Source organism: Nematolebias whitei, chromosome 13 (assembly GCF_014905685.2).
Source record: "Nematolebias whitei isolate Nwh7 chromosome 13, NemWhi1, whole genome shotgun sequence".
Classification (NCBI taxonomy): Eukaryota; Metazoa; Chordata; class Actinopteri; order Cyprinodontiformes; family Rivulidae; genus Nematolebias; species Nematolebias whitei.
Window position 1 is genome coordinate 44,206,817 of NC_056510.1, and position 19,045 is coordinate 44,225,861.

The 19,045-nt window shown below is 45.3% G+C and overlaps 1 protein-coding gene across 1 annotated transcript in view; it reads right to left on the reverse strand.

Moving 5' to 3' along the window:
- Positions 1-17,542, reverse strand: part of LOC119419422 (centromere protein J-like) — a 56,125-nt gene extending 38,583 nt beyond the window's left edge. The window contains exons 1-2 of the mRNA XM_037686728.1: positions 17,531-17,542; positions 14,929-15,069 (exon numbers count right to left, since the gene is read on the reverse strand). Of these exons, the coding sequence (XP_037542656.1) occupies positions 14,929-15,069; positions 17,531-17,542 (153 nt within the window). The remainder of the gene's footprint in view (positions 1-14,928; positions 15,070-17,530) is intronic.
- Between the last annotated feature and the right edge of the window lie 1,503 nt (positions 17,543-19,045).

Here is a 19,045-nt window from a genome sequence, read left to right on the forward strand (position 1 = left end):
CGACACAAACAGAGTAATGTTGTGTATGCTGTTCAGTGTCAGGAGGGCTGTGATCAGTCTTACATCGGGGAAACAAAACAGCCACTGGCCAAAAGGATGGCCCAGCACAGAAGATCAACATCATCAGGCCAGGACTCTGCGGTCTACACTCATCTCCAGGCCAGCGGTCACTGTAGAACCACTAGACTGAGGAACAGCTTCTACCCTGAGGCTGTTAGACTCATGAATCTCTAACTAGAATAATCACTGTGAAAAACCATATCATGTTGCTGCTGATCTGTTTCATGTTGCTGCTGATCTGTTTCAATGTTGATGTGTTCATGCGTGCACATCTGCTCACAGACTCATGTTCATGTTTGTGCTGATGTTCAATGTTTTATGTTATGAGTGCTTAGTGTATATTTAGTTGATGTTTTTCTTAGTTCATATCTTAGATGTTATTACTGTTTTTCTTAGACACTTTATTGTTGGATGTAACTGGGACCCCGTGTACATAATTTCGCTCCACCACATGTACCACATGAGGTGCGAATGACAATAAAGAATCTCTGACTCTCTGACTCTTTCAGGGATGAAGATGTTCACATCCTGGATAGAGAGGAACGATGGTTTGAGAGAGGAGTAAAGGAGGCTATCTTTGTGAAAAGAAATTGTCCATCATTAAACAGGGGTGGATGCCTACGTGTTCAATTGTCCCCCTCTTACAATGCTGTGATTGCTAGTATCACTCAGCCCTCTGCGAATAGTAAACAGCCATCAGTGTGCTAATGATCCATTGTTAGGCTGATGGTCCTTCTTGAGCATGTGATCAGCTGGTTTTGGTTGTCAGCAGCAAAACTGGTTGACCCACTCTGAGAGGGTGCTGTTTATAAGACTGAGCTGAATACAGCTCCTCAGACTGAGGAAGTCTTTCGGATGAAAGACGAAACGTTTCTACATTTTTATTTTTATTTATTTATTTATTTTTGCTTTGTTTTGTTTTTTTGAATGTCCAGAGGACCAGATTTAACTTTTTTAGGTTTAAAGACTGTTAATCCACCATCACGACGGCCTGATGGCCACAGGGCATTAAAACACAGACAGTCCGGAGGTAATAATTCCACCAAGGCGCTGGACTCACCATCAGATATCCAAAACCCTGTGATGTAGAGAAAATCCAACTGGTCGTCTTTCAAAAAGTCATTGAAGATAAAAGTCTTGTTGGAAACAGATCTTGTGTTGATCAAACACATATTGATAGGGTCCAACACAGACACAGCCAAGGTGGAGGGAGCACGTGCCAGCGGCCGCAGATTTTGAAGAACAGCACCTCCTGGTCGGCTTGTGCGGCACACAGCTAAACAACTCTTGTTGTTTACATGGATTGAGCGGGCGGGCAGCTGGCCAGCAGCACCACGGGTCAGAGAGGCGATGATCAGAGCCAGAGCGAGCCCCATAACTCTTGACAGAAGAATCCACACCGTGCCTCAATTTCACCAAAACCCCCACACACTTCCCACGATGTCTGCAACATTTCCTCCAGGGAGAAAGGCCAGGGTCACGTAGAAGAAATGCAGGAATCTTGGACAGAACAGATGGAGGAGAGTGCTGACTGCTGAACAAAAACTCGGCAGGCATTTCAGCAAATGCACAGAGCTCCAAAAGTGCCCGACGATCATACTGCAAATATGATTAGGTACACTGCACAAAGCATTGTAAAAATAACAAAAATAGAAGGAAAGCAGAGAGCGAGGGACGGCAAGCCCTACACACCGTCGCCATCATTCTGTAGAGTATGTCGATTCTGAATTGATTCTAAAAGACCATAAATCGATTTAAAAATGCGTTTAAATTTTGTTTTTTTTCCGCTCCTACTCCCGAGCGTACTGCATATCGCATTATGTGTCCGCTTGGCCGCCGTAGAATTTGGCCATGTAGGCCACCGTACAGCAAGCTAGTTAGCCAGCTCCCTTTATCTGAATGAAGTCTGTTAGCATGGAGGAGGAGGACAGCGTGATTTAACCCGCTCTTTCGTCTTTAAAAATCTTTTCCAATCCTACAATGTTCCGGGGAAAGACAGAGCTTAACAAGAGCACGGTTGTTTGCAAGAAGTGTAAAATAAAATTGCGGTACAGTATTTTGGAAATACAACAAAATGCACAGAAGATGAAAAAGAAGCAGCAGATCAGCAAGCTCTGCAACAAACTTCCAGCTGGTTTCCCAAAGGCTGTGAAGATTTCTCTCTCCATCTCCTACTCTATCACAAAGGATTTATGAGCAGACAGATCAGTGGAAAGTGAGGGGTTTAGGTTTATTTTTAGTACGCTGGACCAAACGTAAGTTATTCCTTCACGTAGATTTATTTATTTATTTTGCGATAAGCAGCTACACAACTTCATCATGAAACAACAAATGGAAAAAGCTCTGATGCAGCTTCAGCTAAAAGTTACAGTAAGTGTTATTTCTTATAATATACTTAAACTTATACAGACAAGTTATACAACAAACGTTGGTTACGTACTGTAACCCCAGATTCTATGAGTATAGGCATAGCCCTTTAAGAGCTGTCGCTGGTGGGTTTATCCCGTCATGCAAAGCATCGCACTGAAAAAATTTAGTCCACGCCCACCTGTTGTGTGGGCCCCACTCGGTCCGTATAAATTACGTTAAGAGAGGGTAATAGGCTCCCAAATAGCTTTTTTCTTCAGTCATTTAGGAGCCAGTGAGGCCCGACGCTTAAAGGGCTACGCCTATACTCATAGAATCTGGGGTTACAGTACGTAACCAACGTTCAATTTCGTATAGGTTTCGCCCTTTAAGAGCTGTCGCTGGTGGGTTACAGGCAAAGCAAGATGTAGTCTCCATCTCACTGGGTCCATTCGAACACCATGTGAAGTAGGGATGGGGCCGATCCGATCCAGTATCGATATCGGCCTCTGATACTAGCATAATTTACGTATCGGATTTTTACGATCCACCTGCCGATATTTCCGATCCATAATGCATGTTGGCTTCAAACTATGGAACGGATTTCCTGAACGGAGGCATGTCTCATGAGCCCAGAGTAATAAGACCCGCCTCACATTCAGGAAATCCATTTCATAGTTTGCAGCCAGCTACAACGCGAGGGCTGAGTTAGCAGCACTGTGGCTAACAGCTAACCAACTTTTCATCTAAACATGTCCGCTGTGTGGAAGTATTTTACACTAGAAACACCACAAAACAAGACAGCATCGTGCAATGTCTGCAGAGCCATAGCGCCACATTAAACCACGTTAAAGTTAGTTTTACGATGGACATTCGAGCTTTGTGGCTTCAGTGTGGTACTACTCTTTGGTCAAACCGAAAAAGGTGACTCAACACCGGCCAGCCGTGTCCAATCTGCCCCACTCAGTCTGCCCGTCTCTGAGGAGGGACAGACTGAGCGGGGCTGCCCCAAATCAGGCTGCCTGCTTCGGATTGAACAAGAAGAAGACACCGCTGAAACCACGGAGCTCAAATGTTTACAGAGAAGTTGCTAAACTTCATCATAATTAATGACCAACCACTATCAGTTGTAGAAAACGAAGGATTTTGCAGCTTGATACTTGCAGTCAAGATATAGTTTACCCTCCAGGAGATATTTATCAGGACAACAGTAGACAATCATAAAAAACATATGATTTAAAAATTATATATATTAAAAACATAAACAGCTACATTATAAAGTGATGTAAAATACTAAAAACAGGAACATGTCTGTTGGTTTATGCCATGAACTTAGCAGATGTTTGAAGTCTTAACATTTTATTAAATTAATTTATTCATTCATTTAAATTAAACAAAATTAAAAAAAAAAATCATCAAAAAGAAAATGTTGAATGAAAAGAGTGCAGAAAGAAGAAAAAAATTCTTATATCTGCCCCTTATTAAAAAAAAATATATAAAATAACTTTAAACAATCACTTAAATTAATCACATTAATATCCACTTTAAAACTAGGAATAAAAAAAACATGTTTTGTGTTAGCAGAATTTAATTCTAACTTTAAAACATCCAACATTAATAAAACTTACCTCAAGTTGCCTTTTTGGACATGCATGCATATATTTGTACAAATTGTACTTGAGAGGAGATTATTACAGCCTCATGTAAAATCAACGATGATCATGATATCGGAACTGGATCGGTATCGGACGACACTCAGTGCTAGGTATCGGGATCGGATCGGATGATAAAAAAAAGTGGATCGGTGCATCCCTAATATGAAGTGCTTGCTTGCCCAAAAAACATCTTGTCACTCAGCTTTCCATGTGCATAAAAACGCGTTGCGTAATTACGCGCACCATGCACAGACGCGCGCTGCGTAGTTACGCGTTCCGACTGCATGAACGTCCCGGAAAGGTTTAACGGGAAAGAGGAGAAGCTGAAAAAGGCCATGAACAGAGCAGATCCATGGCTCTTCAATATGAACAGATTAATAATAAGTGAACTGATTATTAATCAAATGAACTGATTGATGACAGAAGTCATGAACTGAATAGTGACCATAGAACAAGAACAGTCATAACCTGTGACTGATAACAACATCTCACACTGTAAATGCATGCAGTCAGATGTGAGTTTAAACGAGATTCCATGAAACAATCATATTCATTCTGTTAGAGCACTAAGGACAGAATGTGTCATGGAACAGGCCGACACATCACGTAAATAAAAGCAAATAACTGAACAGGGTGTTGACCACGCGGCCGCAGTGCAAATATCCTGCATTGTCATACCATTATGCAAAGCAGTTGAAGATGCGATACCTCTGGTCGAGTGCGCCCTGAGGTTGTCAGGAGTCTCTAAATCTGATGCTCTGTAGGCTTCAGAAATGGCCTCACACAGCCAGTGTGACAGGCGCTGGGTGGATAACGGGCGACCTGCAGATGCATCTCTATAGTGCACAAACAAATGTTGAGTCTGACGCAATGCCGCCGTGCCTGCTACGTAACACGTCAACGCACACACAGGGCAGAGAAGATGGAAAGATGCTTCTTCTTCTGATTGTGGGGAGAAGGGAAAAATCCCTCCAACGATATCACTCTTAATTGAAAAGAGCTCGTGATGTTTTAGGCATAAATGCTGGGTTAGGCCTCAGATCAGCTGAGCTGCCATCAGCCTGAATTCTGAGACATGACGGAGCGACAGAGAGGGCAGATTAATCACTCACCCTCTTAGCGGATGTTAAAGCCAACAGCAGGGCTGTTTTAAGAAACAAGAATTTAATCGGAACCTGATCTAGTGGCTCGAGTGGAGCTTTGATCAGGGCTCACAGAATCAGCGTTAAATCCCACTGTGGAGAAAGTGTGTGTGATACAGGCCTGCGCCTCTGTACACCTTTTAAAAAATGATTCATCAGTGGATGATTAAAGACTGTTCTGTCCCCGAAACCTTCGTGACAGGAAGAGATGGCTGCAGCGTACGTTTTAATCGTGCTGAACGCAAAATTTCTGATCATCAGCTGCTGCAGAAAGGACAGCACGCCACCTAGTGGACATGAGGTGGCCTCTACACCTTTCTCCGTACACCAGCGCTGAAAAGCTGTCCACTTTGATATGTACAGCGCTGTGGTGGAGGCAGCACGTGAAACCTGGATCGTGCGCACTACATCTTGAGAGAGACCCATCCTCTGTAAAACGGATCCGCTCAGCAGCCAGACCCAAAGGTGCTGGCCTATTTCTGGGTAACTCCTGATCGCTCCTCCCGCCTGGAGGAGCGCATCCTCCCTCCACAGGAGTTTCTACGGGCGCCCCGATTCGTCCCGTGAGCTCAGTGAGAACCATAGTTGACACTGAGCGTTCTCTCGTGTGGCAAAACAAGTCCGCAGCCACTCTGCCAAATTTCTGCTATGTCTGAGCCATCAGCTCGGGATAGAGGCTCCAGTCCCCGTGACGCGGACCGCCCCTGGACATCACATCCGCCCCTCTGTACAGAACACCAGGGATGTACACTGCTCTGATGGAGAGCAGATTTGGCGTGCCCAACACAGTAGCCGTCTTGTAATATGTAACATTTGAGCTGAGCGCACACACCCCTGCCGGTTTATGTATGCTACAGTCACTTGTTGACTGTGTGAATCAGAACATGTTGATTCCGCAACACAGGAGCAAAATGTTGAATCACATTCAAAACCGTGCGACATTCCAAAACCTTTATATGAGCTGCTGTGTGGGGTGGCCACAGTGCCCCCACAGCTTGAGACATGCATGCGCCTCCCCAGCCTGACAGGGACGCATCTGTGAAAACTGACACGTGTGACGTTGGTCTGCTGACGGGGACTCCCTCCGACAGAAACAGGAGGGTTTCCCCAGTGTCTCAGGTCAATTCTCATGGAGGGGGGCACAGCGGTCAACCGACTCTTCTGCCTCACCGGGTCCACGCGCAAACGAGCAAACCACCTCTGGAGGCGTTGCACCGTGTGAGCAGACGACATCGTCCCTAAATAACTTCATGACGGAAACAGCTGTTATAAATCTGCCGGCTTCACATGGCGGAGCTGTGCTTTAGAGCTTCGGTTCCCGTCTGAGATAAACGCGCCCTCATAGTGACCGCGTTTAGCTTCACTCCCAGATAAACGATCGTCTGGGCCAGGTGAACTGAGGTCTTCTCCCCGTTATGGTGAAGCTCAGATTTTGCAGGTGTGATGTAAGAGCCTGAGTTGCACTGCTGCCACCCATCTGGAAAACGGGTCAGCAGCAACAGATCATCCAGATAAAACAGAATTCTCAACCCTGTTCTGTGTAGCGGCTGCAGAGCAGACTCTACGCATTTTGAATGGAATGTTGTCTCACAGTTGTCTGGTTTTCAACATGTGAAAATGTCTCATCATGATCGACCTGTTGAAATTGACAAATCCAAGATGGGTCTCATCCCTCGGGTCCATTTTGGGACCAGGAAGTAACGGAGAAGACGGAAACGTCTCTAAAATTCCTCCAAAAGGGGGGGGGGGTGGGGGTGCTGAGCTGCAAACTGCAGCGTGTATCCCCTGCTGATAAGACGGTTCATCCATCTGTCTAGAGCGCACGCTCGCTGCCACTCCGCGTAACGTTCGGGAAGCGGGCACGCGTTTGTGCTGCATCATGTTTTTTATGGACGCCAATTACCGCCAACGTGCTGTGGAGGCGTACTCCGGGCCACCCAAGGAGAGGTTTCCTCGGGGGGCCCTGAAGGCGCTTCTGTGCCGCGTTCAGGCTGCGGGTTCACATCCGTGGTGATGTGAGCTGACGTGCGCTGAGGGGAGGCGCGCGCGCCCCTGGCCATGCGATGCCATATAGGTGAGGGCTGCCGCGCGCGTTTTCACCGCTGCGGTCAGAGGAGGCAGCGCACAGCTTGGACTGAGAGCGAGGTTTCCCACTGGACTCGGTCTGCTGAAAACATTCACTTTTGGCTGCTGTGACACTCACGCGCGTATTTTGTGTGTTTTTTCGGACTGCAGTGATTTTAAAAAACCTGTTTGGAGGACACCGGTTCGCTTTGTGTGGAGGATGTGTGAGGAGAAGCCGCTGTGAGATCATACAAACTGACAGTCAGGCTGAAATCAGACACTATAATTTCTGAATGATGTTTACGTTTATTTCAAAACTCAAACCATCATTGTGCACACACACCTCCTCCACAAGGAGTCATTTTTGAATCTTCTCCCTCGTGAGCCCTGCGGCTGGTTGTTCCATGGGCGGCGCCTGTTGGCGGTCTCTGGGGAAACGCAGCACCGCTGGTTGTCAGGATGAGGAGGGCTGTTCTCTGATGGGAGGGGCTGGCGGTAGAGCAGAGCGAGAAGTTGCTGCTGCAGCTGTGGCGCATCTCTGCTGCTGTCTCGGCCACGACGCTCTCTCCAGTGGGCAGGGGGGGCGAGAGGAGGGGTGCGGCTTGATCAGATGGCGCACAGTCTCCGACACCTCCTCCGACTTCTTCGATTTCTTGAGCGTGGCCCTGAAAATTGGCTCAGAACAGCGCGTCAGTCGTGATGGGGCCCTCCAGCAAGTCCTTCTGCAGCTTCTCCGGCAGGGAGGGGGAGTGACGAAACCAGGTGGACTTCTGGAACATTGTCATCCAGGCTGCGATACGAGACAGGCAGACAGCAGACGAGGCGCACAGGTTGAGGGTGACGTCAGACGCCTTGCAGAGGGAGCTCTTCGTCTCCTCAGGCAGGTCTGTCCCTCTGGCCTCTTGAAATGCTGTACGCCAGCAGCGCAACGTTATTGTTCGCTGCGGCCGCCTGGAACGCACACTGGTAAGCTCGGTTGGAGAACGACGTCACCGTCTGGTCTTGCTTCCCCGGAGGTGCAGGACGCTGGTCCAACCTGAACATCTTCACTCCGAGAGTCTCCGCCAGGCTTGGCTCCAGGGGGGCACCAAGGGAATTCCGCTCAGTAAACCCCTCCACTCTGGTGATGGGCGCGAATGTGGAAACCGACACTTTCAGTCTACCAGGTCTGGCTGCAGCCTCATTCCAGGAGGATGTCACTGCTGGGAAACGAGACTGGATGGGATCAGGACGGCGAGCCGGGGTGGAGCCAAACATTCCCACTAGATCATCCGATCTGGGCGGGGGGAGGAGAGGGACGGAAAAAGGTCCCTTCATGTCAGCTGCCTCCTGGATTATGCCGGGCAGCTCCGAGAGGAGGGCACCGACAGCTGGGAGTGGTGTGGTAGCCGATGCGAAAAGGCCCGGGGGGGGGGGGGGCATCCGCTCAGCCCCCCTCGTTCTGACACTACGCTCTCCAGGAGGGAGTGAGCAGCGGGGGCTGTTGCTGACATCGCCTGTCCCGGAGGAACCATCCAATTCGCTCTGAGAGTCGGCGTTAAAAAGAAAAAGGGGTCGATGGTGTCGTCCAGCAGGTAGCGACCCCCACTAAAAAATATTCCTCGACGCTTACCTTGAAACAAGGCTGCTCGTCTGCTTCTCCTCGGGGAGGAAGAACTTACGGGACGGCAGGAGGTTGGCGTGGCGGGGACCCAGGCAGCCAAAAGTTGTGCCGGTCAAGCTGGACAACTTTCCTTCTTCGTTCTTCTGACAGTGCTATTAGCTTGCTGAAGAAAAAATGGGAGCCGAATACCCGCTCTTAACGTAATTTATACGGACCGGGTGGGGCCCACACAACAGGTGGGTGTGGACTAAATTTTTTCAGTGCGATGCTTTGCATGATGGGATAAACCCACCAGCGACAGCTCTTAAAGGGCGAAGCCTATACGAAATAGAACTTAATTTGTCTTTTTAACAGGTTGAAGAGGACAGATGAGACATCACCTGGAGCCAGTTCTAAATGATACAATTTATGGTTTATAAATTACAGTTCAGAAGAGTTTTTAATGCAGATTTGGACAGGTTTTGAAATTTTGTTAAAGATTTGTCAAATATGAATTAATATGGTTAAGACTGAAGACTGTATATTTCATATTATAACTTTATTTTATTTAACCAGGCAAATCCCATTGAGATCACAGATCTCTTTTGCAAGGGAGGCCTGGGCCTGAAGGCAGACTAACATGCAAGTTTTTGGTCTGTGGGAGGATACAGAATTTTATGCACTCCTGTATTTGTTTCTATTTTTGGTATAAATATAAAATGATGGAAAACGTTTGATACAGTAAAGAACCTAAAATTATTGTTTTAAATAAATGTTCTATTTGTTTACATTGTTGTTTAATCTTTTTAGCTTGTCAGCTACATAACTGAAACAAAATTTATGACCATTTCAATAGAAAAGTTGTTTCTGAATCGAAAATTGTTTCTGAATAAAAAAAAAAAAAATCCATTTTGAATCAAATCGTGACACCAAAATCGCCAGACACTGAGAGATTTGTACCCCTTATGTGTAACGTAATTTTCTTCTTGTTAGAATATTAATTATAAAATTGGTACTGAAAAAAGTACAGTTCATGAACCGATAACCAAGTGATGGTACCGGTATCGATACAGAATTTTTTGGAACATTACCCAGCCCTAGGTGGTCCTGTTAGCATCACTGTGCCGTGATCTTCAGCTCTCATTGGAGCAGTTCGCAGCAGACTGTGAAGCAGCTAAAAAAAGAAAAAAGAAATAGTAACAGGTGCTAAGTACCGGTACTAATGGAAAAGCCTCAGAACCGGGCCAAGTAGGGTCGAGTCGGCCCGTACCGGTACTAATGGAAAAGGGGAATTAGATTTGTCTGCTGCATTTGACACTGTTGATCACAGCATTTTAATCTCTCGTCTTGAGCACTGTGTGGGCATCAGGGGTGTCGCCCTCAATTGGTTTCGGTCGTATTTAACCAATAGGAGTTTCTGCGTAAAAATCGACAATTTTATGTCTTCCACTGCTCCTCTTCCACATGGTGTCCCCCAGGGCTCAGTCCTTGGCCCTCTTTTATTTGCCCTTTACTTACTCCCCCTTGGCTCGATTTTTAGGAAGCATGGCATTTTATTTCACTTTTATGCTGATGATTGCCAGATCTATTTTCCCCTGGCACAAAACAACACAGTTCAACAACTTACACACTGCCTTAATGATGTTAAGACATGGTTCTCTCTTAACTTCCTTAGTCTAAATGAGAACAAGACTGAAGTTATGATGTTTGGACCAAGTTGCCGTCACTCTCCCAGCATAGATCTTGGCTCACTGTCATTTTATCTCAAGGACTGTGTCACCAATCTGGGGGTGAAGTTTGAGTCTGATTTTAAATTTGAAAAACAGATCAGCAGTGTTGTTCAGAAAAGTTTTTATCAACTCCGCCAAATAGCAAAAGTGAAACCAATCCTTGCAAGACCTGACTTGGAGAAATGAATCCATGCTTTTATCACAGCTCGTCTTGACTAATGTAATGCGCTGTATGCAGGCATTAGCCGGACGTCTCTTGCTCGTCTGCAGCTTGTGCAGAACTCTGCTGCTCGCCTGTTAACTCAGGGTCGTAGGCGCGAGCATATTACTCCCATCCTGGCGTCCCTTCATTGGCTCCCTGTGCACTACAGAATTAATTTTAAGCTTTTGCTGTTTGTTTTTAAATGTCTGAACAACCTTGCCCCACCATATCTGTCTGAGCTGCTTCAGCCTTACTGTCCACCCCGATCCCTACGATCAGCTGATCAGCTGCTGCTGACAGTCCCTAAAACTAGGCTGAAGCTCAGAGGTGACAGAGCGTTTGCTGTTGTTGCTCCCAGGTTGTGGAACACTTTACCCTTGAGTGTCAGACAGGCCTCCTCTCTTCCTGTTTTTAAATCTCTTTTAAAGACACACTTTTATTCTTTGGCTTTTAACACGTGATCTTATCTTTTATGGCTTTTTAATACACCTGCTGTGAAACTGGTATGTGAATGGTTTTTTATGTTTCTTTGTGTATGCTTTGTATGTTTTTATTGTTTTATTGTGCAGTACTTCGGCTACCCTTGTGGTTTTTAAAATGCGCTATATAAATAAAGTTGATTGATTGATTGATTGATGTATAGGGACAGCAGGACAGCGGTGAGATGTGCTGTAGGACTGACAGATAGCTTCAAGGTAGAGGTGGGATTGCATCAAGGATCGGCTCTGAGCCCCTTCTTGTTTGCTCTGGAGATGGACCGACTAACAGATGAGGTCAGGCAAGAATCCCCATGGACGATGATGTTTGCAGATGACATTTGTGATCTGTGGTGGGAACAGGTGGAAGAGAACTTGGAGAGGTGGAGGTATGTACTTGAAAGAAGAGGAATGAAAGTCAGCCGTAGTAAGACAGAGTACGTGTGTGTGAATGAGAGGGAGGCGGTGGAACAGTGAGGCTACAAGGAGCAGAGGTCACAAAGGTGCAGGACTTCAAGTACTTGGGGTCCACTGTCCAAGAAAATGGGGAATGTGGTGAAGAAGTGAAAAAGAGAGTCCAGGCAGGATGGACTGGATGGAGAAAAGTTTCAGGAGTGATTTGTGACAAAAAGGTGTTAGCAAAGGTCAAAGGAAAAGTTTACAAAACAGTGGTGAGACCAGCTATATTGTATAGTCTGGAGACAGTGGCATTGACAAAAAGACAGGAGAAAGAACTGGAGGTGGCAGAAATGAAGAAACTAAGGTTCTCCTTAGGAGTGACAAGGCTGGATAAGATTAGGAATGAGATCATCAGAGGTACAGCACAGGTTGAACAATTGGGAGATAAAGTTAGGGAGGCCAGACTGAGATGGTTTGGACATGTCAAGAGGAGGGCCCGTGGGTATATTGGTAGAAGGATGTTAGAAATGCAGATGCCAGGAAAAAGACAAAGAGGAAGGTCAAAGAGGAGATATATGGATGCAGTTAGAGAGGACATGAAGGTAGTTGGAGTGAGGACAGAGGATACAGAGGACAGAGTGAGGTGGAGGAGGATGACTCGCTGTGGCGACCCCTGAAGAGGGAAAAGCAGAAAGAAGAAGTCTATAAAGGCAGTGGTGCACAGTGCCCTGGGGACTCATCACTCCCTGATGCCCTCAGCAAGTTTTATGAACACTTTGAAGACCCGAATAGACCACCCAGCACCAGACTCACCTCACCACTGGAAGAGGAGTTGTAAGCGTGACCTCAGCAGAAGTAAGGAGTACATTCAGGAGGATTAATCCTCACAAAGCAAATGGCCCAGACAGCATCCCCAGGAAGATAGTGAAAGAATGTACCGATCAGCTCTGTGAGGTGTTGGCCGACATCTTTAACTCCTCCCTCAATCTGGCAACAGTTCCCACCTGCTTGAAGACCGCCACCAACATCCCAGTCCCAAAGAGCTCTACAGTGACTGGTCTGAATGACTACCGGCCAATGGCCCTCACACCGATAGTCGCTAAATGCTTCTAAAGACTGGTCATGGCCCACATGAAAACAACCATCAACATCAGCGAGGCCCCTCACCAGTACGCATACCGCAAGAATTGATCTACAGAAGACGCCATCTCCTCTGTGATCCACACTGCTCTCACCCACCTGGAAGAAGAATGACTCCTACATCCATATGATCTTTGTGGACTTCACGTCTGCCTTCAACATCATGATCCCCCAAACCCTGATGGACAAACTACTCACACTAGGACTAAGCTCCTACATATGCAACTGGGTCCAGGACTTCTTAAACAGGCCGCAGTCTGTGAGGATCCACAACTTCTCCTCCACCATAACCCTCAGCACTGGCTCCCCTCAGGACTGTGTGCTGAGCCCTCTCCTGTTCACTCTGCTCACGTTTGATTGTGCACCTACTCATCCAGACTGTCATATTGTAAAGTTTGCAGACGAGACAGCGGTGGTTGGATGCATCACAACCAACAATGAGTCCAGCTACAGGCAGGAGGTGGAACACCTGGAGAGCTGGTGCAGGAAGAACAACCTTCACATCAATGTGAAGAAGACGAAGGAGATGGTCGTGGACTTCAGACAGAATACACACACCTATAATTGCAGCACAACAGCTCAGTGGTTATTAGCAATGTTGCCTCGCAGCAAAAAGGTCCTGGGTTCAATCCGTGGTTGGACCTGGGGTCTTTCTGTGTGGAGTTTGCATGTTCTTCTCGTGCTTGTGTGGGTTTTCTCCAGGTACTCCAATTTCCTCCCACAAACCAAAATTATGCATGTTAGGCTGCCTTCAGGCCCAGGCCTCCCTTGCAAAAGAGATCTGTGATCTCAGTGGGATTTGCCTGGTTAAATAAAGGTTAATAATAATAAATAGTAATAAATATAAGAGGATCAGCAGTGGAAGTGGTCTCCAGCTACAAGTACTTGTGTGTGCACCTGAACGACAACCTCAGCTGGAGCAACAACACCACCAGCCTGATCAAGGAAGCTCATCAGAGACTCTACTTCCTCAGGCGGCTGAGGCGAGCTGGTCTGGGAAGCTCAGTCCTCACCTCCTTCTACAGGTGTGCAGTGGAGAACATCCTGTGCTCAAGCATCAATGTGTGGCATGGAGGCTGCACAGCTGCAGAAAGAAAAGCTTTGCAGAGAGTGGTGAAGGCTGCACAGAAGATGTTGGAGTCAGTCTCCCCACCATCACAGACATCTACACCTCCAGATGCAGGAAAAGAGCCACCTGCATCATGAAGGACTCCACCCACCCAGCACACACACTTTTTGCCCCACTCCCCTCAGGAAGGAGGTTAAGGAGCATTAAGTGTAGAACCACTAGACTGAAGAACAGCTTCTACCCTGAGGCTGTTACACTCATGAATCTCTAACTAGGATTATCATTGAGAAAAAAAACACTGTAATGCCACTTGATTGTTGATAGGTGCTGCTGATTATCCATGCAGTTGATTTCTTTCTTGCTGCTGTGTTCATTCGTACTCATCTGCTCACACAGACTCATGTTTGTACTGCTGTTGTTCGGCATATTGTTTTTGTACTACTAGTGCTTAGTGTATTCTTAGCTTTAGCATATTTCTTAGTTCATATCTTAGATCTTATTACTGTTTTTCTTTACAATTTATACTTTTGTTGGATGTAACGGGGACCCTGTGTAAACAATTTCATTCCACCACATGTACCACATGTGGTGGAATGACAAATAAAAAAAAACTTAAACCTTAATAACCTTAAGTCTTAATATAAAAATCTAAAGTATAGGCTTGGAGATAAAAAGAGAGGAATTATTGTATAAGATGTGTTTACAGTCTATTTTAATGTGGCTTATTTTGGCCTCAGGAACATGAGAGTGAAGTTACTGTGAGGTTCTGAATGTTAGAAAAAAATCTGACCAACTTTAAAAAAAGAAAGAATTTTAGACTTTGTCAGAAAAAAATGTGCACCAAAAACAGCAACAACAAAAAACGACAGAAATAAATATATGGCAAGTTTTTTCCCCCCCCCCAAAATACAATACAAGGGTTAAGCAAATAAAGATTCAACTCTGACACTTTTTTAAAAGCTATATAGGTTTGAGTGATTTTATCTGCACTTGACCTTCCTGGAGCCACAATGAGTACTGAGGGGACCAGAGTCCAACCTCGTTTCAGGATGAACCATCTCACCACTCTGTGATCAGCTGTCGTTTGTTTCGTGTCTCCGTTGAAGAAGGTGACCTTCGCCGAGACCTTGTCAGCTGAAATCTCCTTTCTGGTCCCATTGGGGAAGACAATGAGACGATCTCCACCGGCCAGAACTTTCTCTACCTGAAAGAATTGGATTAAGGTCTCAGTGAAAGTCAAAACCGACTCATTTCTGTGTTAACAATGGCATAAATCTTCTTTTAACTTTTAATAAATCGTGCACCGATTTAAGCATCTGTCAGGAACCAGGAAAAACGTTTCTGCAGCTGTAAAAAGCTACTACTAACTTTAAACTTTTACACATTAATGAAAGAATTATCATGAAACTAATCTAATTTTACTTGCCATGGATCAGATAAATCTAATTATACACATCAAGACTTTAAATAATACTTTGAATACTTTAAACATCTGGAGCTTTTACATCATTGTAAATTACAGTAGTCCCTCGCTACTTCGCGGTTCATTTATCGCTGACTCGCTCTATTACGGTTTTTCAAAATAAGATTGGATAAGACACACAACTGGTGATGGATGGATGAGCCGCATGATCAGCATGGAATTTTTCATTTAAAATTATTTAGCACCTGCTGCACATTTGTGCAGCCCAGAGCTGCAGAAAAAGCTTCCTGCTGCTGATCAGCTGTTCTCAGTGCAGAGTGGAGAAGTGGGCGTGGCCAAGAACGCTTGCAGGTGGCTGAGAGGAGGCAGGGAGCTGAAATCATGACATTCTGTGCTCTTACTGCATTTACTACTTACTACTTGTACTACTATCCCTTCTTTGTACTACTATTCCTTCCTTGTACTACTATTCCTTCCTTGTACTACTATTCCTATTTTCAGGTCTCTCTTATAAATGAGGCCCTGAGGCTCATTGGGATTAACTTGTTTAAATAAAGGTTGAATGAATTTCTACTTCGCGGTTTTTCACTTCAGGGTATGGATCCCCCTCGATAAACAAGGGACTACTGTAATATCAAAATGAAATAAATTATTAAAACAGCTCTTTACTAACTGCCTTCCCTTCCCGTCTTAGAACAGATCATCTCCTGCTTGCTGGGTCTCCATAAAAACCAGTGTAGCGCACTTGAAGTGGACCAGTAGGGAACAGGCACTAAACATCTACTAGATTCCGCCAAGAGTAATGTCACACCAAACAATTACTGAACTGATTTTTTTTATTGATTCCCAACAAGCATTTAGAAACAAACTCTTTTTACAAATGTAGAAAATAAAATACAAGCAAAATTAAATAGAGCTCTTTCCCCCTTTATAAAAAATATAATAAAATTAATCCAAAAAAGTTAAATCTGGTCCTCTGGACATTCAAAAAAACAAAAAAACAAAACAAAGCAAAAAAAATGTAGAAACGTTTCGTCTCTCATCCGAGAAACTTCTTCAGTCTGAGGAGCTGTATTCAGCTCAGTCTCTTAAATAGCACCTTCTCAGAGTGGATCAACCAGTTTGCTGCTGACAACCAAAACCAGCTGATCACATGCTCAAGAAGGACCATCAGCCTAACAATGGGTCATTAGCACCTGATGGCTGTTTACTGTTCACAGAGGGCTGAGTGATACTAGCAATCACAGCATTGTAAGAGGGGGGACAGTTGAACCCGGAGGCTCCACCCCTGTTTAATGATGGACGGTTTCTTTTCACAAAGATGGCCTCCTTTACTCCTCTCTCAAACCATCGTTCCTCTCTATCCAGGATGTGCACATCTTCATCCCTGAAAGAGTGACCGCTGGCCTGGAGATGAGTGTAGACCGCAGAGTCCTGGCCTGATGATGTTGATCTTCTGTGCTGGTCCATCTTTTTGGCCAGTGGCTGTTTTGTTTCCCCGATGTAAGACTGATCACCCTCCTGACAATGATGTAGGGACAGCTTTGCTGTTAGCTTCACTACTAATTAATTATTCTTAAAGCTAGTTCAAGCACAAAGAATATTAGTTATTTAATTACAACGGATTCTTTCTTTTTCGAGTTAAATTAATGCCATGTGACCGAGATAACTGTGACGATTGTTTAATCAGTGACATGAGACGCCATTTTTCTTTGACCCATCAGAATAAATGCGGGCATTTATTTAACAGAATCAAAATTTAACATCAAAACATGAACACATTGATTTGCTGATCTGTTTCTGATTAATAAAAACTTGGCACGCTTTACTAACAAGACAACAGAACATTACTGATTGAGGCTGATTCACCTCTGAAGGCATCTAGATTACTGGCGAATAAAAGTTTAAGAGAAGGAGTGGAGAAGTTTAAAGATGGATGAAGGAAGATGTATGTTTGTTGACCAGAATAAGCACTCTTCTTTCAACACCAGCTCAAAACCCGGTCCACTTAGTGCGTGACAACTCGTGACGTCTCTTTACCTTTGCAGATGGATGGATCAGCTCCGGTCTAGAGGTCCCAATGCACGCTACCTTTCAACGTCTCCGGTCAGGGTGCCTGGTCATTGTTCGAAGTCGTGTCGATGTATTCCGTTCAACAGAACAAGCTTCCTTAGAAGTTGTAGGGCGTTACGCCCGGGTGAGTTCACAGCGAGGCGCTGTGACTCCGCTGGGATGGACGGACCCCTTTGCACATGGTCCCATTCCATCAGCTTCTCAGTTCAGCTGGAAGACTTCATAGTTCCAAGGAAGACTGAAGGAAAACTGCAGGAAGACTGCAAGAAGACTGCGGGAAGACTGAATAGTTCCAGGAATTGTTGACTTTTTAAAGAGTACTCACTTCCTGTCAATTGGTACTTCCTGATTGGTTGAAACAACCAGCAGGGGCGGTGTTTCAGTGATGTCAGAGGGTTATTAAAAGTCAAAAGACAGCAGGAATGTTTAGGAACGGTTAGTACAGACAGAGAAAAATATTTTGAAGAAGTGAGAAACTTTGCAGGTGCCAGCTTCTTATTTACTGTCTGCTAGGTTTAAAAACAAGACTTCATTCTAATAACTCGTCTCTGTTTGTCTCTGACTTTCGACCGACATCCCTGACTTCTGACCGACATCAAATCCACTCATTCAGACAGAAGATCAAAATGCACACTTACTTTGTAAATAGACATTTAACTTGATTTCCAAGTCTAATGAGGTTTAAAAATCATTAATACTGTTTCACAGTTGATTTAAATGAGTGTTTCACTTCAACATTTAGAAATGGTATGAACTAACACACTTTGATTATCAAGATATTCTAAAATAGTAATGATAATGTAAAAAAGAAGAATGTTCTTTCAATTGATTAATTCAGGATACAATTAAATAGTCTCTTGATGAGATAATTTGTATTTCTGGATTCAGATCAATGAAATAACAGTTCCTGTCCCCTGAAGGTCTTCAGAGACAGGTTGAGGTCGGAGGCCTAGTTCACTACACTGAACAACATACACAATGTTGCTCTGTTTGTGCCGGGGGACTGGATCTTTGGGATGAACCAGTCTTTAATGTATTTTGGGGTTTAAAAGCCACTGGGACGTTAAGTTTAGAAAATAAACATCTCAGTTCTATTTCATATAAGCTTCGCCCTTTAAGGCCTTCGCTTTAGTGGGTTTATCCCGTTATGCGCAGCATAAGCACTGAAAATAAATTTAGTCCACGCCCACCTGCTGTGTGGGCCCCACCCGGTCCGTATAAATTACGTTAAGAGCGGGAAATCGGCTCCCATTTTTTCTTCAGCGAGCTAAAATAGCACTGGCAGAAGAACAAAGAAGGAAAATTGTGTAGATGACCAACCTTTGTTAAGGATGCTTGGCCCGGCAGTCGACCTCCGGTCGTCCGGTGAGTTCTCCTCCCCGAGGAGAAGATGACGAACAGTCTTATTTCAAGGTAAGCGCCGAGGAATATTTCCCAGTGACAGGTCACTACACGCTGGACAACGCCATCTTGTATTTTTCCTCTTATTGCCGATCCTCGGAGCGAATCGGATGGTTCCTCCGGGACAGGCGTGCTAAGCTGCAGCCCCCGCTGCTCATTCCCTCCTGGGGAGCGTAGTGTCGGTGGAGGGGGGCTGAATGAATGCTCACCCCATCCCACCTCGTTTTTCGCATCGGCGATCACACCGCTCCCGGCCGACGGCGCCCTCAGGGGTTGCCCGGCG